The sequence below is a fragment of the Biomphalaria glabrata genome, chromosome 9, assembly GCF_947242115.1.
Source record: "Biomphalaria glabrata chromosome 9, xgBioGlab47.1, whole genome shotgun sequence".
Classification (NCBI taxonomy): Eukaryota; Metazoa; Mollusca; class Gastropoda; family Planorbidae; genus Biomphalaria; species Biomphalaria glabrata.
Window position 1 is genome coordinate 10,580,738 of NC_074719.1, and position 27,855 is coordinate 10,608,592.

The window sequence follows — 27,855 nt, forward strand, 5'->3', positions numbered from 1 at the left end:
TTAATTTATTTGAATGTTCTTATCAAAAAGCATACATTGTACATTGTTAGGTTACCTTTTTAACTCTAAAAGAAAATAAAGAAAAATCTAACCATAGACTGTAACAGATTGTTTAACTAGATACTGATTAAAACATTCATTTTCATATATGTATTACTCACAGTAAGTAGCCAGGATCTCAGGGGTTATCGTTTGATGAACATAATATACAATCACTTTTAAAAATAATAATTAAATAAACTTATATAGCGCTGTTAATTAATAATTATGCTCTAGGCGCTATGATAACATATTTTGAAATAAAAATGTTGTTAAAATGACAAATTAATCTTTATTAAAAAACTGTTTTGAACAGATAAATCTTAAGTTTTTCTTCAATGAAGTATGTTATGTTTGTCTAAGATTAATTAAATGAAAAACTAGTTTAAAAAATGCTCAATATGTACCAGTGTCTCTATGTGAACACGTACATTCTCTTGCTTGATAAAAGCAAAGATCAATTTAAAAAAATAATAATTTTCATTTTAATATATAACGCTATTTTCATTATTGAATTTAAGTATAGTTTTAAAACAAAACCACAGGAACAATAAACAATAGTTTCTTATAAGCAATTTTTCATTTGTAGTCAAACCTGAAGACTAAATATAAAAACATTAAAAATTACATTTTTTTTTTGTAAAGACAATACCTCCATTACAAAACTTCAAATATCTTCCAATATAATATAATATTTTTTAAACAAGGTTACAAAGACAGTTTGGGTGGAAACACAAACACAAAGCGGTCCACAAAGGAAGCTAAAAAGGCAGGTTTCAACATTTCCAGAAAGAATATCAGAATGTAATTATATCAAAAGTAACTGGCAGAGATTAAGGGGGTAAGAGGGGTACATGTGCATAATAAATACCAGCAGACCAAGGGAAAGGTGAAAATTAATTGTTGTTTTAAATTATGTTATAACCATACTAAATAGATTTTGTTTCTCTTAAAAAAAAAGTAAACATTTTTTGTTGGTAAATGTAGTAGTTAATAAGACTGAACTTACTCAATTTAGCAATACAAATTGTAAAATAAATTGTGTTGACAAAAAATCTAAAACAGCATAAATAATGTTATGACTCTTCCCATGCGCACCGCTATCCAGGCTAGTGCAGAGATGCGCACTTCTAGTAACCAGACTAGAAAAGGATGTTGACATTAGGAGGAGAACGATTTCCGCCCAAGTCGAGAGCCGAAGTGAAAAGACTGTGCCTAAGATAGATGTTGTTTTGTGTACCTGTGATGTCGTGTAAATAAAGATATATGTGCCTCGTTGAGTTGCCTCACTTAAGTCATTACAATATGGTAAATAGTTATCTCCCTTACTAAATAGCTTCCCGTGTTTGTTACTGTGAATGGTGAATAGTTAGCAACATACGTACATTTCTAGGCAAATCGTTAGAGCCGTTTGTGAGATCAGCTTTCCAGGTTCCTGGATCCTGGTTCCAGGTTACATGAAATTCAGACTTGGAGGTATTGTAAACACTTTTCATTTTCCTTGTGTAGATCGTCTTCTGAATTAATTCCTCTCCTCTACTACCAACACAAGGCCAACGTGTTATACCACTGTCAAAATATAGAACATATCTTACATTTTTTCGTTTCTACTTAAAACTATTCTTGCCAGTGAAACCTTGTGTTTCTCTTTCATAACGATTCACATTACTAAAATGTGCGTGTATAGTTAGAAACACTTGTCAGGTTCTTATACGCCTTGATAAACTAAAATTGCGGCTCTTCAAGTAGGAGAAACCAATACCACTGACATTTAGCTTGGAATTCAACATCCCACTATGCACAATTTCATTGAAGCCCACACAGTAAACAGCAGCGCCACTACTGCCTGGACATGTACTGGTGGTATAGGTCAGCTTGGTCAAATCCAGGTCACGATTGTAGCTTTCCCATTCATAAGATTTCACCCACTGGCCGAAGCTGACCTGCTTGGCACAACCATGTGGGTGTGAGACTATAAATGCCAATCTAGAGCGATGGAACTTTTCTTCAACTTTCTGCCAGAGAATGGACCACGTGGTCATCATTTGAAACATTTTGATGCCTAAATCCTGTTTGTCACAAAAAACAAAACTCAAATCGCAAGTGTCTTCCCCAATGCTTGACCTATACATACTCGCTTGGTCTAGTATGAAACCTTTACTTGTATTAGAGTCGTAGAACAGTCTACAGACGGTATGTTCGGCCTCATATTCGTCAAAGACAACGTGGGTTGCTGTAAAGATAATAAACTCCCACCAAATTCTGCTTGGGTTATCAGATTCTTGGCACTTTTGACACGGGCAGCGTCTGGTCTCCAGGTCGTATATTTGGCCATAGATATCAGAGCCAATCCCGTTTTGGCGTTTTATAACGTTTATCAGCGCCCCGCTGCCAAATCTGGAGGCAGATGTAGTCTGAGAGTTGTAAAACGGATAGGGCTGCTGAGACTCTGGCCAAAACTCTACTCGTCGAGGGCTGGTCCATTTGACCTCTACCCGGACTGCAAGATCGCAGGTCACTTTGATCAGCTGATAAAGCAGACTATCTCGGAAACATCTGGGCAGGCTATTCAGGTGAAATGATTCCACTGGAATAAATTTTTTGTGACCTGGATTCTTCTGACAATCTTTCACATGTTTATGTAGGTCAACTTCACCGTGTACCGACACCTGTGTCTCATGGCTACCTATAACAAATAAAATACAGATATGAAATATGTATTACCTCACAGAAACAACGTGTTAGCAATACATTGATACGTAGAAAATAGTGAAAAAATAAACTATTAAACTCCCAACAACTTTCTGTATTCGCAATATATGCAACTAGATTGATAGATCCTCTTGCTATATCGAAATCGTTATTAAACAATGAACTATTGCACTTACCGAAAAGACCAAGAGTGCTAATTAGAGACAGACCAGACTTCTTATCTAGATATTAAAAAAGAAATGCAGTTGAAAGTCATATTTCGTTTCAAGTTAGTTACATTACTTAATCTCTCTATACCAAAGGTTGGCAACCTTTTTCTATTGAGGGGGTGCATATATAAATAGTTTCTATATCTAATATATAAAGTAGAAAGTAAGGCGTATGAATGTATGAATGTATGTATGAATGTATTTCCCCGTGTAGAAATCAAAACCGTATTACAGATCTTGATAAAACTTGGCAGAAATGTTCCTTGGGTACTAACTTAGACTCATTCGCGTACATCTAATTAAAAAGGTCACGCATGCGGGCCTCATGTGGCACGCGGAACATAACTTGCCCACCCCTGCTCATTACCAATTTAAAAAATTGTATTACCTGCGACATGATTGGTACTGGTCGTCTTTTTCGATTTCTTTTTCATCTGTGACAATATAAAAAAAAATAAAATATTTTCATTTATTTCTAGGGCAAAAAAAAAAAAAGAAAAAAAGTAAGATAAATTATAGTGTTGAGCATACAGTTGATGACAAACTCAGTACTACAAATAAATACTTATTTTAATACAATTTATACAAATGCTCTATTTTAATCCATAGTATAGAAATATTTTTTTTTCAAAATAAGTTTATGTATTTTTATATTTGATACTGTAATCCTTAAAGTCATTTTGGACTCGGGAAATCCTGAAGTATCAATGCAATAGATTTTGTTATTGATTATATCAATATATTTTTTCATAGCTTTTAACTGAAGCGTAACCGAATGACGCATGGCGTTGGTGTGGGTATTGGTCCTACTTCTGTATGGGCTATATAGAATTAATCTCTTTTTTCTAAACTATTTGAAACTGGCCAGTGTATTCTTACATACAGGTAGGTAAGCATACAGACATAACATTAATAGTACCTTCTTTGTTTTTCGAAACCTGTCTTCTTTAAGTAGAGATTTACGCTTCATTTATATAGGTCTTGCTGTGAAATACAAAAACGTTGAATCTATTCTCTTACCAGATCCAAATAAATAAAAGTTAAAATTATTCATCAATCTATTTATCTTTGATCTCTATTTATAAAAAATGCCATATAATCGGTATGGTGAATCAACCCCTAATTAGCCAATATGAGTTAATGACAATATTAGGTTATCATTACCGTTGTACCTCAGTGAAAGCACAACTTGTTGAATTGCTACTTAGAAGATTTTTTTAAGAATTAGCTAAAGATTGGCTACTAGAATCTAGAAGGGTGCCTAGGCTAGTCTAACTACAGCAGTAACTTATCCTTACAAATGTACTACAGTGGAAGTACTACTTGTTCAGTTACTACTTAGAAGTTCATTGATTTGATGATGAAAAAAAATGCTGGCTAGAATTTGCTGGCTTCCATATATATATATATATATATCAAAAGTATGTTTTCTACATAGATCACGCTCAAAAGAACTAGCAAGTTATCGTGAATTATTGACCTCATGTAATTGAATGACATCCCACTATGACCATTTTTGTCTATTTTTCAGAAGTTTTTTTTTAAATCTTAGGAGATTTCCGTGAGCCCATGTTTAGTTTTCTATATTGTACACTTACGCTTTACGTTATCCGAACTCATGTTACAAAAATATCGCGAGGTTTATACACAAAATTGATAGGGTAAAGTATTTTCTTCAGTGAAGTTTGACAATAGGTAAAAAACTGGGGAAAATGCGTGAACTTTGATCTTTACACTGTGAGGGTCTTGACAGACCCCATTTGATTCTATATCAGATTATTGCCAAAATTTTATATCCGTAGATAAGGTAGGTCAACGTTTTTTTTTACATAGAGAAGGAGATCAACGGCCATCAACCATGATACTGGTAACTCTCTACCAAGTAAATTCTCTGAACCGGATTTGAATATTCTAACAGCGTAACGTTTCACTAAATGAGGCTATTTTCAAGTGCACATAGAAAAACATATTGTAGTAGGCTATAACTATTCCATTTGTCAAAGCCAAACTTTATAAATATTTTATGAGGCTAGAGCCAAGAGCGACTAATTTCAAAGTATGATATACATAAGACTATAAAAGTGTACTCACATGTTTATACGTTGATTTGATATGTCTACAAAGTGATGTGAAGTATTGAATGTCATACACACTATACACATTTAACACTGTGCAGCGGATTCATCCGGGTGCTAGATTTAAAAGTAGGACCAATCCCGGAATGCGTTGCAGTGTTTAAGCACCTCTGATAATAATTGGAAATTTCCAATTACTTAAACGAAAAAAAGCATTTTTCTAAAAAAGTTAAAAAGTTTTAGAGTCAAACTTCACGAAACCTTTAACCCTTAAAACGTGTGCGGTAGTTTAGCCTTTAAACATCAGAATTGTAATTCCATTGTTTATGCACTCACTGTAAAACAGCTCAGCACTTTAAGGGTTAAGTCGTGCTTTTTCTTCTGTACTCATTTAACATCCAGGAATAAAAACACTGCGCCAGACAAGTTAGAGAGTTGGGTTTAAAACTCAACTTTTGATATATTTCTATTACTGTTTTTCTTTAATTTCTTTGCCTATTATTTTTCCCACTTTGTTTCTCTCTGTCTCCAAGCTTCTAACAAAGCTTAGGCCTATATCAACTCCCTCTGGTAAACAATGTGATCATGCTCTGTCTCCATGCTTCTAACAAAGCTTAGGCCTATATCAACTCCCTCTGGTAAACAATGTGATCATGCTCTGTCTCCATGCTTCTAACAAAGCTTAGGCCTATATCAACTCCCTCTGGTAAACAGTGTGACCATGCTCTGTCTCCATGCTTTTAACAAAGCTTAGGCCTATATCAACTCCCTCTGGTAAACAGTGTGATCATGCTCTGTCTCCATGCTTCTAACAAAGCTTAGGCCTATATCAACTCCCTCTGGTAAACAGTGTGATCATGCTCTGTCTCCCACAATCATCCTCGGATCAAGTTGAAACTTTACACATGTATTCACTGCATAGGCAAGACATGAATCAATACAAAAATTTAGCCAATTAGTAAATTAGTTAATGGTAATTGATTGATTTGTATCATCCCACAAGGGGAATTAATCCTATAGCATTCACTGCTATGGCTACATTTGTAGGGTTTTGTTCCCTTAAGAGAAATATTTCTACATTATTGAGTGATGTGCGGAGTTTTTTTTCACTTAGATAAGTTTGTTTTGTTTTTTTTAAGGATTTTTTATTTTATATTTGTCCTTATATCTTCCGACCTCCTTCCTTTCTCGCCCCTGATTCTCTTTCGTTGTCTATTTTTCTTTCGTCCATATTCTCACACTTTATGAGTTCAGATTTATTGCGTCAACACAGTTATAAAGTCTATCAAATATATGGGATATGTACATGTTTAAAAAATATCTGACAATCTCTTTAATCAATCTATTAACGAAGAATGCAATGGCAATAAAATGATATTTAAAAAAATAGAGAGATGCATTTACTTTGAGTTAAATATGTGACTTGCTAGTTATATAGATAGACTTTGTACATTAGTGAGAAATAACTTTCCAACTAGTTCCAGTTAGAAAAACCAAAGCCACTGACATTAAGTTTAGTGTCAAAACTCCCACTATGCACATGTTCGCCAAAGCCCACACAAAATACCCCTGCACCACTGCTGCCTGGACATGTACATGTGGTGTAGGTCAACTTGCTCATGTCTCTCTGGTCACTGGATCTGTCCACTACGTAATTATGAACCCACTGACCGAAGCTGACCTGCTTTGGACAACCATGGGGGTGGGACACTATAAAGGTGAATCTAGATCGTTCAAACTTCTCTTGCAGCTTCTGCCAAAGTTTGAACCAGTTTTCAACGTTCCCGAATAAAAGGTTGCCCAGGTCGTGGTTATCACAAGTTGTAAAGCTTAAAACGCAGACGTCTTCACGAATGCTTGACCTGTAGATCCTCCCGTGGTCTAGAATGGTGCCTGGGCTGCTTTGAGTGTCATAGAAAAGCCGACAGACGGTTTGGTCAGCCTCCACGTCATCGAAGACCACATGAGTGGCTGTAAGCACTGTGAACTCCCACCACACACGGCTGGGCTGACCGCAGTCTTGGCATTTGCAGCAGGGACAGTCCATGGAATCGGACTCATACCTATCGCCGATGACGTCATATCCGGCTCCTTCTGCCCACTTGATGACATTCATCAACTCCCCACTCCCGTAGCGTGACGATTTCGTACTCACAGAGTTGTAGAATGGGTAAGGCGCGTCCGAGTCTGGCCAAAACTCTACTCTACGTGGACTGGTCACTTTGACCTCCACCCGGACTGCTAGTTCAGCGACTACTTTGATAAGGTCATAAAGTTCCGCATCTCGATAATATTTGGGGAGATGATTCAAACAAAATGATTCGATGGGTATGAATTTTGTATGACCTGGGTTCTTCTTGCAACTGATAACATGTTTATGCAAGTTGACCTCTCCGTGTTCTGAGACCTGGGTTTCATGTTTACCTGATGAGAATTTCAGTCTAATTAAAAACAATGTCAATATCTTAATAAATATATCTAGCATCTAGGTAGAAATTGAATCAGAAAACATTATTTTTGTCTAGGCCATTGATTTCAACCAGAAGAACAATAACATTTATCATTGTTTGGTTCAGGGATTGTAAGGCTAAACTTTAAATGTATGTTTGAATTGGTTCCCTGATATCTCATCATACGAGACATTTCATCATTGCAACATTTCATCATTATAGCAATTCGTCATTATAGTATTTCATCACCATAACAGTTCATCACTAAGATGCCTGTGACTTCACAGAAAAACTGGCCATGCAAAGAAAATTTCTTACAGTGGCGTAACTAGGGTGGGGGGAGGGGGGAGAATTTCAAGATCACCCCGGGCCCCCAATTGAGTGTCTGGAATTTGTTTTTAAATAAATTAAATATTACGTCACTGTTATGTAATCTGGCTCTTCACGTTGTTATATAAGTTAGTGGCCCTTGCGTGTAGCTAAGTCATAAGAATTCTATTTCCTACATAGATCACGCTACATAGCAAGAATTACCAAATGTTTCAATCTATCTTTGAGAAATGTTGACCTCAAGTAATTCTTCATTAGTTTGAGGCGCGAGAAGCTTCTTTCACCACATTCCACAATTACGTGATAATGGCTTTTTTTTTAATCGCGCGTAGGATTGGCGTTTTCCATATTGAATGACGCCCAAAATGACATTTTTTGTCTATATATTTCAGGAGATTTGTATGAGTTTTAAAAAGATTTTAATAATTTCCGGATATTTCCAGGACTTTTTTCGTATATTTTGCAATTTCAGGAGATTTGCAGGAGCTCCTGATAAATCGACAGTAGGCCGCGGGAAATCTGTTATGAGTTATAAAATAGTTTAATTTAATAATTTATACACCTAGAATTAGCGCGGGTCTTATGAAAGTGTAGAACCCACCTCGGTCGCATAGTTTGCAGTGGCCTAAGGCCGGCCCTGCAAAATAGCGGCGTATGCTACGCCGCCGGTCGACTAGTATTATTTCGGAACAGTACAAAACTTTTTTTTAAAGTTTACTCTAGTGTACTTACCGAAAAACTTGCTTGGTACAGACTGACCGGCAGGTTTTCCTAGGGTGGAAAATAAAGTCAAAGTATTAATCAAAATAGATACAAATAATTTAAAACTTATTTGATTAAGATGTATTACCTTTAAGATATTTAGTTTCATGATGGCGGCTATTCTTCGACTTCAAAGAAACCTGAAAAAAAAAAACCCAGTAAAAACAAGTTTCTTTAGATATTTACCATATCGACACATGATTTTATTTAAACCTTTCAATTAATATAGAATCTACAGATTAATTACAGATAGCTAGAAATAAAATTTCATTACATTTTTAAATAAAAGCGATCGTGTGTTTTACTATTTTGCGAGTCATTGAAACATTGGCCTGTGTAGTGTACACAGAGGTCTAGAACATAAAGTAAGCATCAATAGATGATAATACGTTTGATCGCTTTATAATAACAGACACTGAATTATTTACCTGTTTTTGATCTATCAATTTTCTTTTTCTTTTTGTAGGTTTCATTGTTTCTTTCTGTTTGGTGATAATTATGTTTTATTTTTTAATTTTTAAAATCAATTTTAAGAGAATGGTTTTATTATAACACTGACAAAACAATAGCAATTTTTAAAGCTTCAAGCTCGTTTAAATTTTTTTTTTATTTATACAAATATTTATTGACATAAATACTGGATTTTTTTTTCCAGATAAATAGCCCCACCTCCACAAAACGTATTAAACACAAAATATCCTCCCCCAAATGAAATAGAAACACACACTTGAGATTTTTCGCAAATTACATCGCTCTGATTGCGAATCCATGAAAACCGTTTCTAAGCGAGCACATTAGAGGTAAAAGCAACTTTTGTGCAAAATTTCATGCAAATCCGACTTAGTTTAGTTCACTGTCTAGCTTGCGTGAATAGTTTGATACATGGGTACGTGAAGGATGTAATTATCTCGTATCAGAAGTAAAGATAGCAAGATAAGATGTCTAGATAGATGAATGAATGTTTGGTATAACAAGATAAGATGTCTAGATAGATGAATGAATGTTTGGTATAACAAGATAAGATGTCTAGATAGATAAATGAATGTTTGGTATAACAAGATAAGATGTCTAGATAGATGATTGAATGTTTGGTATATCAAGATAAGATGTCTAGATAGATGAATGAATGTTTGATTTAACAAAATAAGATGTCTAGATAGATGATATTTATAGAATACATCTCTAGGATTGTAAATAATAACCTATAATAATTATTACGATTATTAAAAAATCTATATGAAATCATTAAAATAATAAAGTAAAAATACAATATCAATAGACCTGCATGTATGTATGGAGTTCTGTCTCAGGAAACAGCAAGACACACAACTGAGTTAGACACTTCTGTTGTAACTAAGCCAGTCAATATTGGAGTGACAGCTGTAATGTAATAGGTATTTAGTCTAACAGGCAAGTGTTCCTAGACGCTTGATCCACGTTGGTTTCACCCCTTATTCCTTTAAGATTTTCGAATGCTGCACATCTATATTCTAGAATCTAGATAAGAGAATAATAACTTAGACGAAATGCCTAGCCTTGTTGAGTGAAGTCTCAGTTCACGTTGGTTAATTTATTAAGCATTACATCTCACTTATGAATCAGAGCATGTTTTGCAACATCAAAGGCGACACGTGTAATGATGTTGTCGATATTGTCTACACAGCGACACACAAATGACCTACATTTACATGCCGTTGTTTTTTTATATTATAAGTAATGCTTGCATAGCACTGTCGTTATGCCAGCATTGAATTTACTTTTATCTAGATACGTGAAACAGATTTGTTGAGAATTATTTGTAATCTAAGACTGATATATTGATTCGTTATTGTGAATTTGTTGTGATTTCAACGACTCTTTTTATTTAAAAATAACAATAACAACATTCTACATAAACAGAACAGACATTGATGACGTTTTTTTCAGTAAGCCATACATCTCGTTGATCTTGATAATTGTAATGTAGGCCTAATGATGTAAACGGGACGGACGGGCGGACGGACTGAGGGACGGACGGACAGACAGACAGACCACACAAAACTAATGGCGTCTATTCCCCTCTCGGGGGCCGCTAAAAAAATATTATCCAATAAATGTATTATTGGTACTTAATTATTTTATTTATAAAAGGGAAATTAATCCTTCAGTATTGACAGATTTGGCAATTTATGTAGTGTTTTGTCCCCTTAGATAATTGTACACGTTTTTTCTCCCACACGCATTCTCGGACAGGTCCCAAAGTTGAAACTTGAAACAATTATTTATTGTATCTAACAAAGTAATTAAAAGATTAACCAATTAATCCATGAATTTTTTGGTAATTAATTTTTTTTTGACATCTAAATAAAGGAAATAACTTATACAATATTGAGATGTGAAGTTGTAAGTGTGGAGTTTTTTTTCCTTTCAATAATCTTTGTTTTGTTTTTCTTAATTTTGGTTTTTACATTTTTTGTTAAATATTTAGCTTGTTTCTTCAATACAACTACAATGGACAACGCTGGGTAAAATTAAAACCAGTGTTTTAAGCCTTCTCATTGTAAAGAATATATATATATATATATATAGTATGTATGTACGTATGTGTGTGTGTGCGTGCATGTGTGTGTCTGTGTTTATTTTCTAACAAACAGCTTGCATTTGCAAAAGAATTACGTGTTAGTAAAGTTGATCTTACGATAATTATTTGAATTGAGGTCACCCCGTGTCAGGCGTACACTTAATAAGACTGTGTTACTGATCTTATTGTGTGGCCTACTGCCCATTAGACACAGCTCTTGAAATATTCTCCAGTCACATCTAACATTGTCAGAGCGACATCCTTTGACTACATTTCATTTCTATAATTTTTTAAAACTGTTATTTACTGTTGAGAAATTAAAGAAGAAAAACATACAAAAATAGTTGTTTTTTTTTGTGTGTATTTTTTAAAGACAATACCTTATTTATACAACTTATGGAGCCAGTATCTTTCTGAATGGATTATGTCTACAAGCGGAATACCCGAACGCCTAAATAGTTTGTTCAAGATAAAGATTTTCTAGTCTTCAAGTCAAATTTACATTATTTTGTTTTCCTACTTTGAAAACTTATAACGGTCAGACTAGATATTTTCTCAGTGTGGCCAACGAGCTAGTCATTCTAACGATACAATCTGTAACAGTAGGGTATCTACATCTTGGTGTTTTTAGGTCGTTGACTTGTAGCACCAGATCTCTAGTAGACAACTAAAGCGATGAAGGCGTATTTATATTTTATTTTATAGAACTTGGAACAACTTGATTAAACTTTTTTTTTTGTAAACACAAACTAAATATAACTTTTACTGCACTATTATTCAATATAGACAAACTCAACTTGAGATGACATGAAATAAACTGATATAAGATTAAAGATGTAGTCTATATAGTATATATACTCTAGCATCGTTGTCTGACGTACTTAGCACAGTTTATGACAGCGCCGCCTATCTTGTATCTACAAGACTAAAATTAAATTAATGCTATATCTGCAACTAACTCCCTTTCTATATTCTATATCACTTATGAAACACACAGACGCACACTTACACTCTATAACACTACTAAGGTATAAAATTGGTAGATTTGATGTACCTACCGTTGAAAAACAAATGGTTTGGTATGAGTCTGTCTACAGTCTGTCTATAGAAGCAGACTAGAACAATAATAAAACAATGTCTAACACAGCAGTGTCTCGTTTGTTACTGGTTAATGTGTTTGGTCTGTTCATTCTTGGAAACAAGTCTTAGACACTCGACACAGCACGTAACTCTTGTCACACTTGACTGATTTCAAACTGGCTGACAATGACACGAAATGAACGACCGAGGACATTTTTATGTTGTTGTTTTTTCTCTCTTCTTCCATTAGAGAATGGAACGGGTTGCCTGAATCAGCCAAGAAACTCACTGACTTAGTAGAGTTTTTAACATTCTCGACTAGATTGACCCATGGATATAAAACTAAGGCTTGTCTTCGAGTCCGAAGATTCACGAGGAATGCAGAATTTCCCGTGGATACGCAGCCCCAGCTATGACCTATTTATTTTGCCACATCTAGCGCAGGCATAACCATTGTCCGCCGGTGGTCGATTTAGATTTTCTCTTTTCGCCGTCTACGTCTGTCCTCGGCAGCGGATTTTCTTTTGGTCTCAAATGTGTATCCCGCGGCCTCTGTGAGTGACCTCCAGCTGTCTCGTTCTGAGGCCGCGTGCAAACCAGGTGTTTCCTTCTATCTCAGGTATAGCAAGTTGGCTCCTTAGCTACCACGTTAGGGGCTGTCCATTTATGGATATACGTATGACCAGGATTCTTTCTCGAGCGGTGGGTGGGGGGGGGGAGGGGAGTTGAATGGGGTTAAAAATGTTCCTTTATTTTTAAATCTAGCATTCATTAGTTATTAAGAACAAAAACAATCGGCCTCTAAATTGTATTGAGGAGATATTTTCTTTAAAAAAAAAAAGTATTTTAAACGTTTTTCTTGTTTGTAGGAAACAATGGAAACACTGTTCATGGTTTTCGTTTATTTCCTTTTTCTTCTTAAAGATTCAATATAAACCCACCTAATAGTAGTAATAAATCTTAAAGCATGTCATATCTGTGAAGAATGAAAAGGAATGCTTGTGAATTGACAATTTCCCTTATTTTCTTATATATTCAACATGCATGTTTGGTTCCAACGTGTAGATTGTTTCAACGTAGAGGCCACTGCTCAGACTTGAACTACGGCAGCACTGCGTATGAAGAAAGCTGGTAACTACAGACCACTGGCGGATCCAGGGGGGGGCGGTAGGGGCGATCGCCCCCCCCCACTCGGCCGACCCCCCCGCCCCCGAAGGGGGGGGGGCGGATGAATTTTAGTATAGAAGTCACACAATTTGTATTCGAATTTATTACTTATGTTAATAATATATACTAATTATTTATATTTCAAACTATTTTTAGATTATTTCGCCCCCCCCTCTAGTATGTTGGCCGATTAGGTTGGGTCGGGAGGGGGCGATAGCATCAATCCGCCCCCCCCCCAACCACAAACTTTTGAGTGGGGGGGGCGGTCCAATTTATTTGTAGAAATCACAGCTTGCTAAAAGAATCAATTAAATATCTATATGATTAAAACTTATTGATATTTTAACCAATCTCTATATTATGTCGTTCCCCTGTTGTCCGATTGGTGTGGGGGGGGGGGCGAAACCTCTACTGCCCTTCCCACCTAAACCCTTTGAGTGGGGGGGGGGGGCGGTCCTACTTTTAAGGAGAAATCATAGTTTGTGAGCAAGATTAGTTGAATTGATATATAAATTTGATATTATGTCGCTCCCCTTCTGGTATCTTGGCCGATTCCGTGGGTTAAAGGGGGGGGGGCGATTGCATGTACTGCCCTCCCCGCTCTACCCCTCTGAGTGGGGAGTGGTCCTATTTTTATGGAGGAATTATAGTTTGTGAACAAAAATAGTTGAATATCTATATAATTGATATGTGAAACCATTTGTATATTATGTCGCACCACACTCTAATCTCAAATTTTATGATTAGTAAATATAATAGGAAAAAGGTGGGAGGGGCGATACATGCCATCTCCTTTCCCTTATCGGACAAAGCAATAATTTTTCTTTTTGTATTATAGTTAAGAAATTACAAAATGTAAAAAAAAATGAAAATGCAAGAAATTGCTTTTAGCGTCGCGGCCCCGAACTCCACTGATGAATAGTGAGCTGTAGATGTCAGGAGCAGGCGTTTCTGCAGTGAAAAATGCAAGAAAACGCTTTTGGCGTCGGGGCTTCGCCCCGAACTCCACTGATTAATAATGAGCTGCAGATCTCAGGAGAATGCGTTTCTTCAGTGAATAATGCATGAAAACGCTTTAAGCGTCGCCTCGAAAATCACTGATGAATAGTGAGCTGTAGTTGTCAGGAGCAGGCATTTCTGCAGTGAAAAAAATGCAAGAAAACGCTTTAGGCGTCGGGGCTTCGCCCCGAACTCCAATGATGGATAAAGAGCTTTAGATGTCAGGAGAATGCGTTTCTGCAGTGAAGAATGCAAGAAAACGCTTTTGGCGTCGGGGCTACGCCCCGAACTCCACTGATTAATAATGAGCTGTAAACGTCAGGAGAATGCGTTTCTTCAGTGAAAAATGCATGAAAACGCTTTAAGCGTCGGGGCTTCGCCCCGAAATTCACGGATGAATAGTGAGCTGTAGATGTCAGGAGCAGGCATTTCTGCAGTGAAAAATGCAAGAAAACGCTTTTGGCGTCGGGGCTACGCCCCGAACTCCACTGATTAATAATGAGCTGTAAACGTCAGGAGAATGCGTTTCTTCAGTGAAAAATGCATGAAAACGCTTTAAGCGTCGGGGCTTCGCCCCGAAATTCACGGATGAATAGTGAGCTGTAGATGTCAGGAGCAGGCATTTCTGCAGTGAAAAATGCAAGAAAACGCTTTTGGCGTCGGGGCTTCGCCCCGAACTCCAATGATGGATGAAGAGCTGTAGATGTCAGGAGAATGCGTTTCTGCAGTGAAAAATGCAAGAAAACGCTTTTTGGCGTCGGGGCTTCGCCCCGAACTCCACTGATGGATAAAGAGCTTTAGATGTCAGGAGAATGCGTTTCTGCAGTGAAGAATGCAAGAAAATACTGAGAAATACTGCTTATTATTATTATTATTATATATATATATATATAATATATATATATATATATATATATATATATATATATATATATATATATATATATATATATATATGCTGTACGCACGTTTATGTACAGGGTTAGGGTTTCCTGGGCGTTAGGGTTAGGGTTTGGAAAAAAATCGCCCCCCCCCACTCCAAAGTTCTGGATCCGCTAGTGCTACAGACTGAGATCTTTGGGAGGAAAAAACAACAAGAAGATGAGACATAGGCAGTGCCGTCTTTAGAATTGAAAAGGCTCTAACTTATCTGAGATAATGGACCCGATATTAGACCAAATATTATATGTCAGTGCTAAATATTTCTTTGGGGTCCTAAGATATAGATTGTGTTGGCTACAAGTAAATTTGGCGCTGGACACACGTTTTCAAGTTGTCAAGTTTGAACTTTGACCCCATTAAGGACTTTTAATGAAATAATAGTAACTAGCAAAATAAAAAAATATCTTTTAAAAATAAAAGCTTATCTAAGGGGAAGTCTTCCACATTTGCAACTTTATCTCTCAATAATGTAGAATTTATTTCCTTTTTTCGATATCAAATATTAAACTAATTTATTGATTAATTAGTTTTATTATTTAATTGATTTATTATTATTAGGTACAATAAATAAATTACAATTACACAATTAATTACACTAATTACACCTTTTCAAACTGGTTAATTTTGTTTTTTTTTATTGATTCATGTTTTGTTAGGTAAAATTAATAATTGCGAAAAGTTTCAACTTGATCCGAGACATGGCATGGGAGAAATATCGTGCTCAAAATTTAAACAACAGACAGACTGAGACAGAGTTGATATAAGCTTCGTCAAAATATATTAAGAGAAAAATTTGGTTTGCATTCATAACGTGTTAAAAGGTACATAAATCTCTCTCTCTCTCTCTCTCTGTCTGTCTGTTTCTCTCTCTCTCTCTCTGTCTCTGTCTGTCTCTCTCTCTCTATATATATATATTGTTCAGAATTAGACTAACGCAAATTCATTATGCAGTGTGCACACAAGGCATTACGGTACAAAGTATAGGTCCGCGTAGAACCAATCAGGGTAAGATTGGAATGTAGCTGTCGCTTTATCGCCAGGATACATTTGTAGGTCAATGTCAAGACCATGTCAATGTGTTGACACCAAAATACTACGTTGTTTCAAACTACTCATTAAAATAGTGGGCACTTTGTACTGGCGCTGTTTGGAAAAGATTGTAGTCATTTCAATATAAACGTTTGCATTGTAGAGCTCAATAATAAAATGGTTGGCAAGTCGTGTGGTATGCTCTTCAGACTGTCATCACTTTGGTCCTGTGTTCGACCCTCAGCCCGCTACCATACCCTGACGTCATGAATGACGTTTTGGCGCAGACGTAATAATCTTCATTCCTAAAGAAACGTCGCAAACATTATAGAAACTAAAAATAATAAATCAATGTACTTCTTAGTGCAGTCACATAATAAGGAAGCCAATAGTTAAAGAGTCTCTTTTTTTTTTTTTTACCTTGCCAGCTTTTTTATTTCCTTATTGCAGATTGACATTTTCCCTTTCATTTTTCACACCTACAAATGCATGGAGTATCTTCAACCAAATTTTAATTGAATTCACTTGTCTGAAAAGGTAATTAGTAAAAACATTGAATTGAAAGTGTAAAAGATAATTAAGCTTTGATAATTACTTTCCACGCTTTTTTTTTTCTGTTCAAAACTATCACAGAATTTCTAAAAAAAATATATAAAATATAACAGTCGCACTTACGCAGTAGCTAGCAATTTGTACCCCTCAAATGACCAAGATCTAGTCTCCTTTAAGCGTTTTAACATTATATATTTTCTGTGTCTTATTAATATTAACTATTTTTTTTAATTAATATTAAATGGTATCCAAGCCGACAAATAGATATATATATATTAGAGGAACAAGCGGGTTTTAGACAAGGCCGCAGCACAACATAACAAAACTTAAATCTCAGGATACTCTCTGAGAAATACTTCCAACACTAAGATAGAATCTCTTTTAGGTCTTTGTTGATTTCAAGAAGGCTTTCATCGGAGTCTGGCATGGAGCACTCTGTGGCGACACTGAAAAAGTAAAATGTAAATAAAAACATTAAGTCATCTAGAACCCTTTACAAGCAGGCCACGAGTGCTACGTACTTCAATAACACAATTGAGCACTGGTTTGAAATCTCGGAGTGAGACAAGGCTGTCTAATTTCAAAGTAAAGTTCCCCTTTCAGATCTTTAGGGCAGATAATGTTAAGTTCATCTGTTTCAACGACCAACCGCCTTTACTTTTCCTAACTTACGTCAGGCACCCATTTGAGTTGGGTGGACTCAGAGGCGCCCTAAAAGTCTCGAAATTCAAAATCCCAGTGTTCACTGAGATTCGAACCCATGACCCCAGGTTCGGAAGCCAAGCGCTTAACCACTCAATCAGTGCTGCTTTCACTACTTTCAAAATCTTTCTTTAAAAGATAACGGAGGATGTTTTTGATGCTCTGATAGTTGCGAAGAAACAGTAAGCATGGGAGAATGAAGAATTACTAACTTACGCTTTGCGGATGACAAAGATGGTCTGGCAGGGACAGAAAACTAGATAGCTGACTTGGTGATTCTCATAGACAAGACTTCTTCAGCATGTCGTATGCACAAAAAAAACCCACACATTATGATCAACAGCCTCTTGGCTTTAGAATGGACATCAGTAATAGAGTCGAAAAGATGTCAAGTATTAGTAGTTTTAAATAACTTTTGGAGCTATCGTTTCAAACGTAGGAACCAAACCTGAACAACTGGCCAGAATTGCACCGTCCACAGATGGACTTGTAAATCTCAAAAAAATTTTAAAAGATCAAGGAATAGCCCTCAACACCAACATCAAACTGACGCACTCCTTGGCCCCATTTTTTTGAATGCTTGCTAATCGTGGACTCTAAATGCAGATCTAGAGAAGCGGATTCCAGCCTTAAAAATGTAATGCTATAGATTAGGATGTTTGGCATCACATACAAAAACCGCATCACAAATGAGGAGACTCGAAATAGGATTACAAAGGCGATTTGAGCCCTGCGATGACCTGATGACTATTGACAAAAATACACAAAATAAAATTTTTGGCGACCATATCAGAAGGTCCTCATGGCTCGCAAAGATCTTCCTACAGGTAACAGTACTAAGTACAAGAAAATGAGGCGGACTAATAAAGCGATGGGAAGACATCAAAAAGTGGACAGACTTTTCACTGGAAGAGATTCTACTGAAGGCAAAACACAGAGAGGAATGGAGGAAGACAGCGGCCGACAGATCATGGGTGTTGCCCCAACGGCTCAACAAACTATAGGATAGATAAAGTTGAAGGTAACGGATCAATGGTCAAGTCAAGTATCTGACTGACCCGTCTATAAACAAAAGATAGGAAAGTGGTTTAATCAACAATTTTTTCGTCTACTGAGTAAAAAGTCTTTGGCTGAAGGGAAAATTGTTAGATCTATTTATAAACCCATGCGACGTAATCTGCACACCTTTCAAAACGACTGCTGTACAAAAAGGATTACTCATATTGTCCAGGGGCACATACAATGTTCAGACACAGTTGAATGACGTTACATGCACAGTGTTACGCAGGCTTGTTACAAAGTTTCTATATTTAGTTTCTATTTTAAGAACTAAAGTTCAAGGATTAAAGCGCTGGGAAATCCTGTTTGCTGGGTGAATGGAGAACAAGCATGTGATCATAAACATAGACAACTAGTCGACCTAAACAAATCAGACTTTTTTAACACGTTCAAATCTATGGAATACATATTGAATATTAAATACATGGCTTCAATCTGGTAAGAATATTTGAACATTTGTGAATCTGTACAAAAAATGTATTATTGCTATGTAAACATTCGTGATAAATAAGCTTTGAAGACCTCTCTTTCTACTGTATAAAATAGAACAGAAACTAGATCCTACCCATTCTATAGGATTGATCGTTTATTCGTGATGATACAAACACTACTGTAAACTCATCCAATACATCTGTGTATTTCAATTTAGTGTTACTGCAAGTTGCAGTCAGACATGTTGCTTTGTACAAGTATTGATCAAATGTCGAAGGATGCCTGAAACTAAAACACATCCCAGGTTATGCAAATGCTCTTGGTGTGCGTATAAAATATAAAAATAAAATAATATCAAGGTTTGGCCTCTTTAGCCACACAAGAAGTTGCAAAGGGAAAAGATCGTCTCTCGAGACGTAAAATGCCACAGGGGCTGAAGACAGATATTAAAATAAAAATAGAAAATAAACAGATTTGATATTTCATCTATGCACAGCTTGATTGTAGCCAGGATTTTTTTTCGTGGAAGGGGGGGGGGGGGCTAGGGAGCTTTTTTTTTTCCTTCTCTCATCCATATATATATACATAAAATATAATTATATGTGTTTGTGTGAGTATGTATTTATATATAAGTATTTATATATGTATGTATGGGTGTGTGTGCATACGTAATTAATCTTTATTACATTCTGACCTTTCATTATTTCGGCCGTTTTCTGTACCCCAGAATAGGTTCTTCCTTTCGTTAGTAGAATGACAGCCAGAAGGTCTGGGGGGGGGAGCGCCAATAGTCATGCATTGTTTCCGGGATTTAAAACTTTAAAAAATCAATCCGAGGTGCCTACAGTGCATTATCCGGCCCCTCTTTTATTAAAAAATCTGCTACTCGTTGCATTTTATTAATGGAGCCAAGCAACTGGTAGAAAATGGTAACTATAGTTTTACTCTATTTTTTTTATTGGAGGAGGGAGCAAACCGCCAAACCCCTTTTTGGCTACACTGATGAAATTTAGTAATTGTAGCTTGAGGCACCGATATTCAAGGATACATGCTAGAAGGATCTATCAAGAGTTAGCATTTCCTAGTCATCATTGTCCATTCCATATCCCGGGAGAGGATCTTTAGTTATAGTTTTTTGCCAGACTCAACCTGCTAGTTTTGAAGGTGTGGAAAATCATAATCTTGACCCCAGGCTCACTGGTCATCATCATCATCAAACTCACTTGCAAAAGCTCTGGCCAGGATCTACAGCTTATGCTGAACTAATCAGTATCCGCCCTGGAGACTAGTGAAGGGTCATTAAGTCATTAAAATCTGCGGGCTCTAAACTGGTCGTGGATTAAGCCCTCAGGCCCACTGGTATCTTGTTACTTGTCAGGTCCACCTGATTACAGCGACCCCTATGAAAAAAAACAGAAACAAAAATCTTGTCCTTTAAAATATTTTTAAACTATGTAGGCTAAAAAGTCTTTGGGTCTAATCATCTAATGTGATGAAGAGGGGACACTACTCATGTGACCAGGGAGATTATCGCTTGAACTAAACTCCATGCGTTTCCAGGTCAAGACAATATTTGCTTATTTTAATTCACGTGATCTCAGAAATTTTGTCAACAGCAAGACGCAGATGTGGACAGGTACACTTGATCTATTATTAGAACAAAAATTATCTCGGGGTGCAAAGTAAAATTTTAGAAACATCTTGGTGAACTTGTAATAGACGTTTGACAATTATTTAATAGATATTTCTTATTCACAATACATTCAGCGTATTTTAATTACCGAAGATAGTCACACGGAATTCATTCTAACAAAGTCTATTAGTAGCTACTGTAATTTTGTATTACCAAAAGATAATAAAATAATAATGACAATGTCCTCGATTCCGATTACGCCGTCCTCCTTTAGGCACGCCAAAGAAGATCGCCTATTGCATGCGGTCGTCTCCCATGCGGGATAGGTGTTCAACCCAGTGCCTCTATACTGTCCACACCGACATCCAGCAGAACATGGTTTCTTGTCATGTAGTCTTGCCAGCGTTATGCCCACTATAGTGTGAAGGCATCTTTCATGGATTAACGCATTTTTAGCAAAATTAGAAGAAGACTCATTTAGTAAGAGTCCTGACAACACTTAGCTCGCTTTACAGTCCTGCAGTGCACTTTGCACTGATTATATAGGTTATGAATTTTATTTCATTTTCTCCTCTGGGATGGCCACCTATTTGGTACGAGCAATAACATCATGGTGAATCCTAATGAAAGCCCTTGCAGAGGTGCAGAGGACAAAATGAACACTTATATAGAACCCAGACTTGTCTGTAGTGAGTCTTGCAAAATATGCAGGTCGCAACTGGGTCCCATTGGTCATGTGAAATTCCACACTTATCCTTAATTTTCCGACAAGGGTACAATGCCTTAAACGTAGTAACAAAATGACTTCAACTTTTTTTTGTTTCCTAAATTATTACTTTTAATTTGATAAATTTGAAGTGTCAATTAATATTCTTTTAAAACAGCTTCACCATAATCATTTATTGTGTGGATTAACGTATCTACGTCTTTGTATTTATACATATATCAAAAAAAGCTTGTCAGTAATAAATGTCTACTTGCTTTATCTACACTTTGTAAATAGTCTCTCAAGTACTTCGTACAGCCATAAGACCACAAAACACAATCAAAGTCAATCTCATTGACAATGTTGACAAGTCTGTCGTATTCCTTCTCTATTGTTATCTACGACACTCAACTCCAGTGTTTACTTGAGGTATACTATGCTATATATAGGCGTCATAGCGCACATAGAATCCATTTTTAGAGAACGTAGGTTATTTAAATCCGTATCTAGATGTTGTTCTGGTTTTAAAGCTAAATATAGTAAAGCTTTTTAAAAAAAAGTACTTGGTATGGAATGTCTTGTTTAGTATTTGTAGTAGTCTCTACTAGACTAGACTTTAGTTCACTGGCATTATGATCAGAACTTTGGCCTGCCTGAACCAGATCTTGATCTAGATGTCATTAAACCGTGAGAAAACATTGCGAGATGTAAATAAAACAAATGCATAAATAGTCTGGACAAATTGCAGTGTCTACTGTCAATTTAGTGATATATTAAAACGTTTGGTGTCAAATAGTTGGGCAATCTCTTCTGCTAAAATACATAATGTAGTCTACACTACGCATTTTCTACTGCCGTGTTGTCTTTTTTTTTTTCAGTCATGGGCCAGATAACCGCAATAAAAACAAATAATAATAATAATAACAGTAAAGCTTAGTGGGACACATCAAATGTAGCAGAACAGCTTCATGTTAATTTCGAAAGTTTAGATAGCTGCACATCGTAAGGCCAGAAATGCGCACGGGCCGTGGTTCGCGATTCACTGATCTACTGGGTTTGATAAAAACGTTTTACAGTGCATAAGCCTAACGGCCTTTAGTATATATCCCATCTACCATTATCTACGTCATTCTCTAGCCCCCCACCTACCAAACCACCTTCCTCTCAGTCCCTCTAACACGCACACACAGACTTGTTCACTCTCTTTCTCTATTGACTATTATGCCCAAATAGTGCATGCTTCCAACACGCTTTGGCCACGACCTCTTCTTTAATATATTACAGACGTTACTTCAGAAAAAAAAAGAGGAGAAACTTCAATCTCTTCTTTAGGAGCCCCTAAATGTAGGGTGAAATACCCAGGTTAAGAAAAACCGCAGTTTTTCAGAGTCTCCGTGAAGAGTATTATCCATCAAGAGTTTCATATTCTTTTATTGTTGCTTTTGTAGCACAGACTTCTTGACCACATCCCCTGATTGGTTGACCTTTGACCTGTGTACGCTTTCCAAATTGACGATATTTTGTATTCCTCTCGGTCACAAGCAGTCCGCAGTAACATGCATTGAGGCAGACCCACTTACATTTAACTTCTGGCGAATCTTTCTTTGATAACCCCAAAAATAATATTCATCTTTGTTATTGAATTAATTCTAACAATGTGTTCGAACCCAAATGATATTTAAGCTGAAGTCTTTTTTTTTCTTCTTTATTTAATTATGGGTTTTAATTTAAACATCTACAATGAATATAAATTTGAAAGGCTTTGATGATGACAATAGTAGCTGAAACTTTTTTAAAAAATTGCCACCGAAGCTACCAATGTTTAAAGAGTTGGTCGGTAAAATGGTGGTATATTTTGGGAGATGCCCAGTGGCGAGGGATCAAACCCTTTATTATGTAAAGATTAACAACAGTTACATTGGTTTTGTAAATTTACTTTTTTTTTCCAGCTGAGTATGAGATCAAATCAAATTAAGACTTATGATTGGGAGACAGTGTGGTATGAAAATGACATTTCATTCATTAGATAGAGCCATAATGGTGTTTTAATCCTTTTAAAGGATCTCAGGTCAATTGTGTGAACTTTGTAAATGTTAGTAATGAGGATTGGAATCAGGCTTACAGCATTCCACTGCGTTTTTAATATTTTGGGTTTGATCCACTAGTTCCTATTTGGATTGAGAGACTCTGTAATGTTGACACGATCTTAAAGACTAATAGGGATTAAATCTAGAACTTCGATCTAGGATCATTAATGTTATTAAATTACTGAGAGTTAGGTAAACGATTACAATTACAGGTTTCGGTAAAGCTTAATTTAAGAAAGGATTCATCCATTTTTCAATACAACTTAAGATTTCGTACTTTGCTATTGAATCTAAGTTTTCACTTGGGTGACGCCCAATACATTGTTTGAATGAACATTTTGCACAAGTGTGCGTGTGTGTGTGTATCTGTGACCTACTGTGTATTTGTCTCTAGTAAAACTGTTCCAAGAAACAGGTAGCTCTAGGGGTCTCTATATTGTATTGTTTTCATTTACCTGCGGCTTACCATTGACACAAACACATTTCTGTTTTGTTCTCTCGTCAGTTCCCAACATGAATGATCAGTCAGGGGGAAAGAAGAACTGCTTCTACAATATTCCAGGCAAGTTAATACTTATTTTTTTTAAATTCAAGAATAGTTTATGCATATAACAAAAACCTATTTAATAATTTAATTTTTAATTTAGATCTAATGAATTTCTCAAACACATAACATAGCAGAGTACATTTATAAGTGAGCACCAGTCGTAGAAAGACCATAGCTTACAATGAGAAACAGGTTAGTCGCAGTTCCACAAGGGCTCAACGCTGTACAGCAAGTCATTTGTACAGCACTTAATGTTCAGCTTGTTCAGTCTTTTCCTCTTGAAGATATGAAACTCTTTCTGGAGTCGCCTTATTGGCATGCTCAGCTTTTTCAGTCTTTTCCTCTTGAAGATATGAAACTCTTTCTGGAGTCGCCTTATTGGCATGCTCAGCTTTTTCAGTCTTTTCCTCTTGAAGATATGAAACTCTTTCTGGAGTCGCCTTATTGGCATGCTCAGCTTGTTCAGTCTTTTCCTCTTGAAGATATGAAACTCTTTCTGGAGTCGCCTTATTGGCATGAACGTCCAAGGCAGGACCTCCTCCACGCTCCAGATGTATCCAAAAGAACAGCAAGTGCCGATGCAGTTTCGGATTAGCTGCATCGCGAGCTCAGCAAGGGCACAGCACTGTATACTTCAAGCTGCCTAAGGATCGCTGGCTTCTGATTTTCCTCAAGATTGACTCCCGAAGCATTTCCCCTGTTATGGTATAGCTGCTAGTCAGAAGTGGTTTGAGTACTAAGTGGGTAGCAAGTCAGGGCTGGCAATCCCCTTCCCTTCCACTGGTTTCAGCGCCTGCTTCTCGCCCTTGCCTCGTCTCTTGCCAATTCCTTTTTCATGTACAACTTCAGAAATCATTAGAAACCCTCGAACTGGACGAAAAGTTTTACGCTAGGATGTTATTTACTCAAATACCGAGAAACTTGTGGCCAGCAATACATCCTAGTAATCATTGTTGTAATACTCATGGTTTCTTATTGATGTTAGTGTGAGATACTTATTTTTATATCATTGTTACTGTGTTAACATTGTGACGTGTTAGCATAAATGGTACCATAGTACGAAAGTTGGCCTACTTATTGACTCTCCTAGTAATATTGAAGAGAGTTAAACACAATAATATGACTTCATGTAATGGTATAAGTTACTTCCCTTAGCCTTCGTCTAATTCTGGACCATCAGTTAACATTGAAACTCGCTTTGAGATTTGATAGAACTTTTTAAATTATAACATTAAATTTTTTTTATCTCAATTAGAGTTTTTTAATTATAGTTTTCGAATTAGTTCACTTTCATTCCTTAATAAGTAACCAGAAACAAAACAAAAAGACTCTAACGTGAAACTGAACTTTGCTGTAAATAAGATAACGCATCGGAGCATTGCTGAAAGCCTTTTTATTTCGTCTATGGTTTATAATTTGATACCAAGCACTAATTAAAATGCAGCAATAATAATTGTTAAAATCATCGGTATAACATGTTCTTATAGAAAGTATGAGTTTAATATCTAACTATAATTCATAGTTTTAATATGTATTATTTCTTCTTGTCCAGGAGAGCATGAGACTCAGATGTCCGAAGGTGGAGAGGCTGAGCTACACAAGTGTTTGGTACTTTGTAAAAAGAATCCTGGTCATACACAGTTTGTTCCTGTGGAGTCCTTCAGCATTGAACATCTTCCAAGATCTCACCGTGACGAACACCTGTACGAGGTGATTAAATACGTCGCAGACTTGACGGTTAGAATCGACGTCAAAATGACCAGTCCTGGGAGGCCAGAGTTTTGGCCAGACACAAAAGTGCCGTATCCTTTCTATCAAGTGAGGGGTAGCGAAATGTTAAGACTTGGCAGCGGCCGGGTCTATGAAGTGACCAAATGTACCGACGTTGTAGGTGGAGACGGTGAAGCTGTGGGTGACCGGGCATGTTGCTGTCACAGGTGCCAGAGCTCGGACTCGCCTAGCAAGGTGTGGTGGAACGTGGAAGTGCTGACCGCTGCTCATGTTGTGTTCGATAAGCTGGAGGCCGGAAATACTTCTTGCAGACTGTTCTACGACACGAAAGATAGCCCCTTGTATATTCTCGATATGGTCAAAATTGAGGAAGTAAGCCTGGACAGAGACTGGTGCAAGCTTAACTGTGTGACCTGTGATACAGAAATCATAGACAAACTCATCAGAACTAGGACCCACTTGAACGATAACTGGCGATGTGTCTATGACAAGTTCAAAACTTCAAGAGATGAAGACCGACTCGCCTTCATGGTTTCTCACCCTCACGGATGTCCGAAACAGATCAGCATCGGTCAGTGGATCAAAAAACACCAGTTCGAAGACGATTTCAACAAGTTTACCTACACCACATGTACATGTCCAGGAAGCAGTGGCGCCACTGTCCACTGTGTGGGGTATAGTGGAAGGTGGTCGAGGGGATATCAGCTTGTTCACAGTGGAACTTCAGATTCTGACAATAATTTCAGTGGAGTTGGTAGAGTTTGGTGAACTACATAATGCGGATCTCTTGGATGTACCAGTATTAAACATTCGAGTAATGACCCACGGCTAGTCAGAATTGGAAGTTTAGTTTTTTTCACTCTTGAATGAGGTCATATAACATCAGGCAAGGAAGTTTTTCTATTATTAGATTCATTTCTTTATGTCTTTTTTTGTTAGCATAGGATCTTAAAGAATTGTTAGACTATGGTATTTTTAGTACTTCTAGATTATTCCTTAAAGAGCTATCATACTAGGATTTTTTTTAGTACTTATAGATTAGGAATTTTAAGAACTGTTAGAATTTTTATTGTATTTTTAAATTAGACTTCAACTTTTAGACTAGTCTTATTTTTGGTATTGTACCTTATTTTGTAGGAATTTTTGCACTGTTAGGATATGATTTTATTTTTTGGAAGTACTTTTAGATTAGGATCTATGTTTTAGTTTAGTAGTTTAGTACTTAGGTATTTTAAGAACTTTATAGAGTACTAAAGTTTTCTTATGTTTTGAAAAGTAACGTACCGTTACACGAGGGCTTTTTTTTAAGCCATTTTTATCAGGAATTTTTGAAGTAATAACTACAAGCTTGTGGAACTTAAAGACTAGAAACTTTTACTTCTGCAATGAGAGACCTATCGTTAACAATGATCTAATAGTGAAGTCTAGAAGATATGTTTGATGATGACTTTGATCTACATGTTTTCAAAGATCAGGATTAGGCTTCTGGATGCTTTGACTGTCTCATCTTGTATCAAATGATCAATTCTTTTACATTTGAAAGATATGTTTTGTTGATAAAAAAAAATTGTTAAATAATATTATTAATATGTGTTGATCGAATCTTTTATTATGACCAATCTGTTCAAATCTTTTTTCAGATGAGTTTGTCATGTTAGGTCTCGTGTTTATGTTTGTCATGTTAGGTCTCGTGTTTATGTTTGTCATGTTAGGTCTCGTGTGTATGTTTGTAATGTTAGGTCTCGTGTGTATGTTTGCCATGTTATCACAGCGCCTTGAGCCTACATCCTGTTGGTCTGCAGCGCTCTATAAATTAAATTATTATTAAATTGAATTATTATCATGTAAAGAACTTGAACATTTGTATTGTTTGGTATGAACAAATTGTACATGTGAACAAATGTAAATAAAAAAAATGTTTATTAATTTATTTCCTTAGTATTTCTAGTGTATTACAATATTACATAACACTCAATAGAGACAAACAAAATATGTGCTTAATAAACATTTCCTTGTTATATACATGAGATAGAAAAATGAATGATCTAGATT

General features: G+C 36.3%; 3 protein-coding genes across 10 annotated transcripts; 1 reads left to right on the forward strand and 2 right to left on the reverse strand.

Moving 5' to 3' along the window:
- Positions 1 to 5,212, reverse strand: LOC106058209 (uncharacterized). 2 transcript variants are annotated; one of them, XM_056040486.1, is made up of 5 exons: positions 5,052 to 5,212; positions 3,880 to 3,944; positions 3,349 to 3,394; positions 2,928 to 2,972; positions 1 to 2,725 (listed from the first exon to the last, which is right to left on the reverse strand). In XM_056040486.1, exons 2-5 carry the CDS (start codon positions 3,928 to 3,930, stop codon positions 1,740 to 1,742), a joined length of 1,128 nt encoding a protein of 375 aa, XP_055896461.1. In that variant the 5' UTR covers positions 3,931 to 3,944; positions 5,052 to 5,212; the 3' UTR covers positions 1 to 1,739. The 2 variants fall into 2 exon arrangements, with proteins under 2 accessions (XP_055896461.1, XP_055896462.1); XM_056040487.1 differs by lacking the exon at positions 3,880 to 3,944 and having other exon boundaries at positions 5,052 to 5,211.
- On the forward strand, positions 3,692 to 27,712 carry LOC106052888 (uncharacterized). 4 transcript variants are annotated; one of them, XM_056040488.1, is made up of 3 exons: positions 3,692 to 3,845; positions 24,031 to 24,087; positions 25,625 to 27,712. In XM_056040488.1, exons 1-3 carry the CDS (start codon positions 3,743 to 3,745, stop codon positions 26,569 to 26,571), a joined length of 1,107 nt encoding a protein of 368 aa, XP_055896463.1. In that variant the 5' UTR covers positions 3,692 to 3,742; the 3' UTR covers positions 26,572 to 27,712. The 4 variants fall into 4 exon arrangements, with proteins under 4 accessions (XP_055896463.1, XP_055896465.1, XP_055896464.1 ...); XM_056040490.1 differs by lacking the exon at positions 3,692 to 3,845 and adding an exon at positions 16,802 to 16,891 and having other exon boundaries at positions 25,625 to 27,710; XM_056040489.1 differs by lacking the exon at positions 3,692 to 3,845 and adding an exon at positions 18,946 to 19,105 and having other exon boundaries at positions 25,625 to 27,710.
- On the reverse strand, positions 5,259 to 12,344 carry LOC106076322 (uncharacterized). Of its 4 annotated transcripts, XM_056040492.1 has the most exons (6): positions 12,196 to 12,343; positions 9,859 to 10,074; positions 9,006 to 9,059; positions 8,666 to 8,717; positions 8,548 to 8,586; positions 5,259 to 7,459 (listed from the first exon to the last, which is right to left on the reverse strand). In XM_056040492.1, exons 2-6 carry the CDS (start codon positions 9,862 to 9,864, stop codon positions 6,510 to 6,512), a joined length of 1,101 nt encoding a protein of 366 aa, XP_055896467.1. In that variant the 5' UTR covers positions 9,865 to 10,074; positions 12,196 to 12,343; the 3' UTR covers positions 5,259 to 6,509. The 4 variants fall into 4 exon arrangements, with proteins under 4 accessions (XP_055896467.1, XP_055896468.1, XP_055896470.1 ...); XM_056040493.1 differs by lacking the exon at positions 9,859 to 10,074 and having other exon boundaries at positions 12,196 to 12,344; XM_056040495.1 differs by lacking the exon at positions 9,859 to 10,074 and having other exon boundaries at positions 12,147 to 12,343.
- Positions 27,713 to 27,855: the final 143 nt, after the last annotated feature.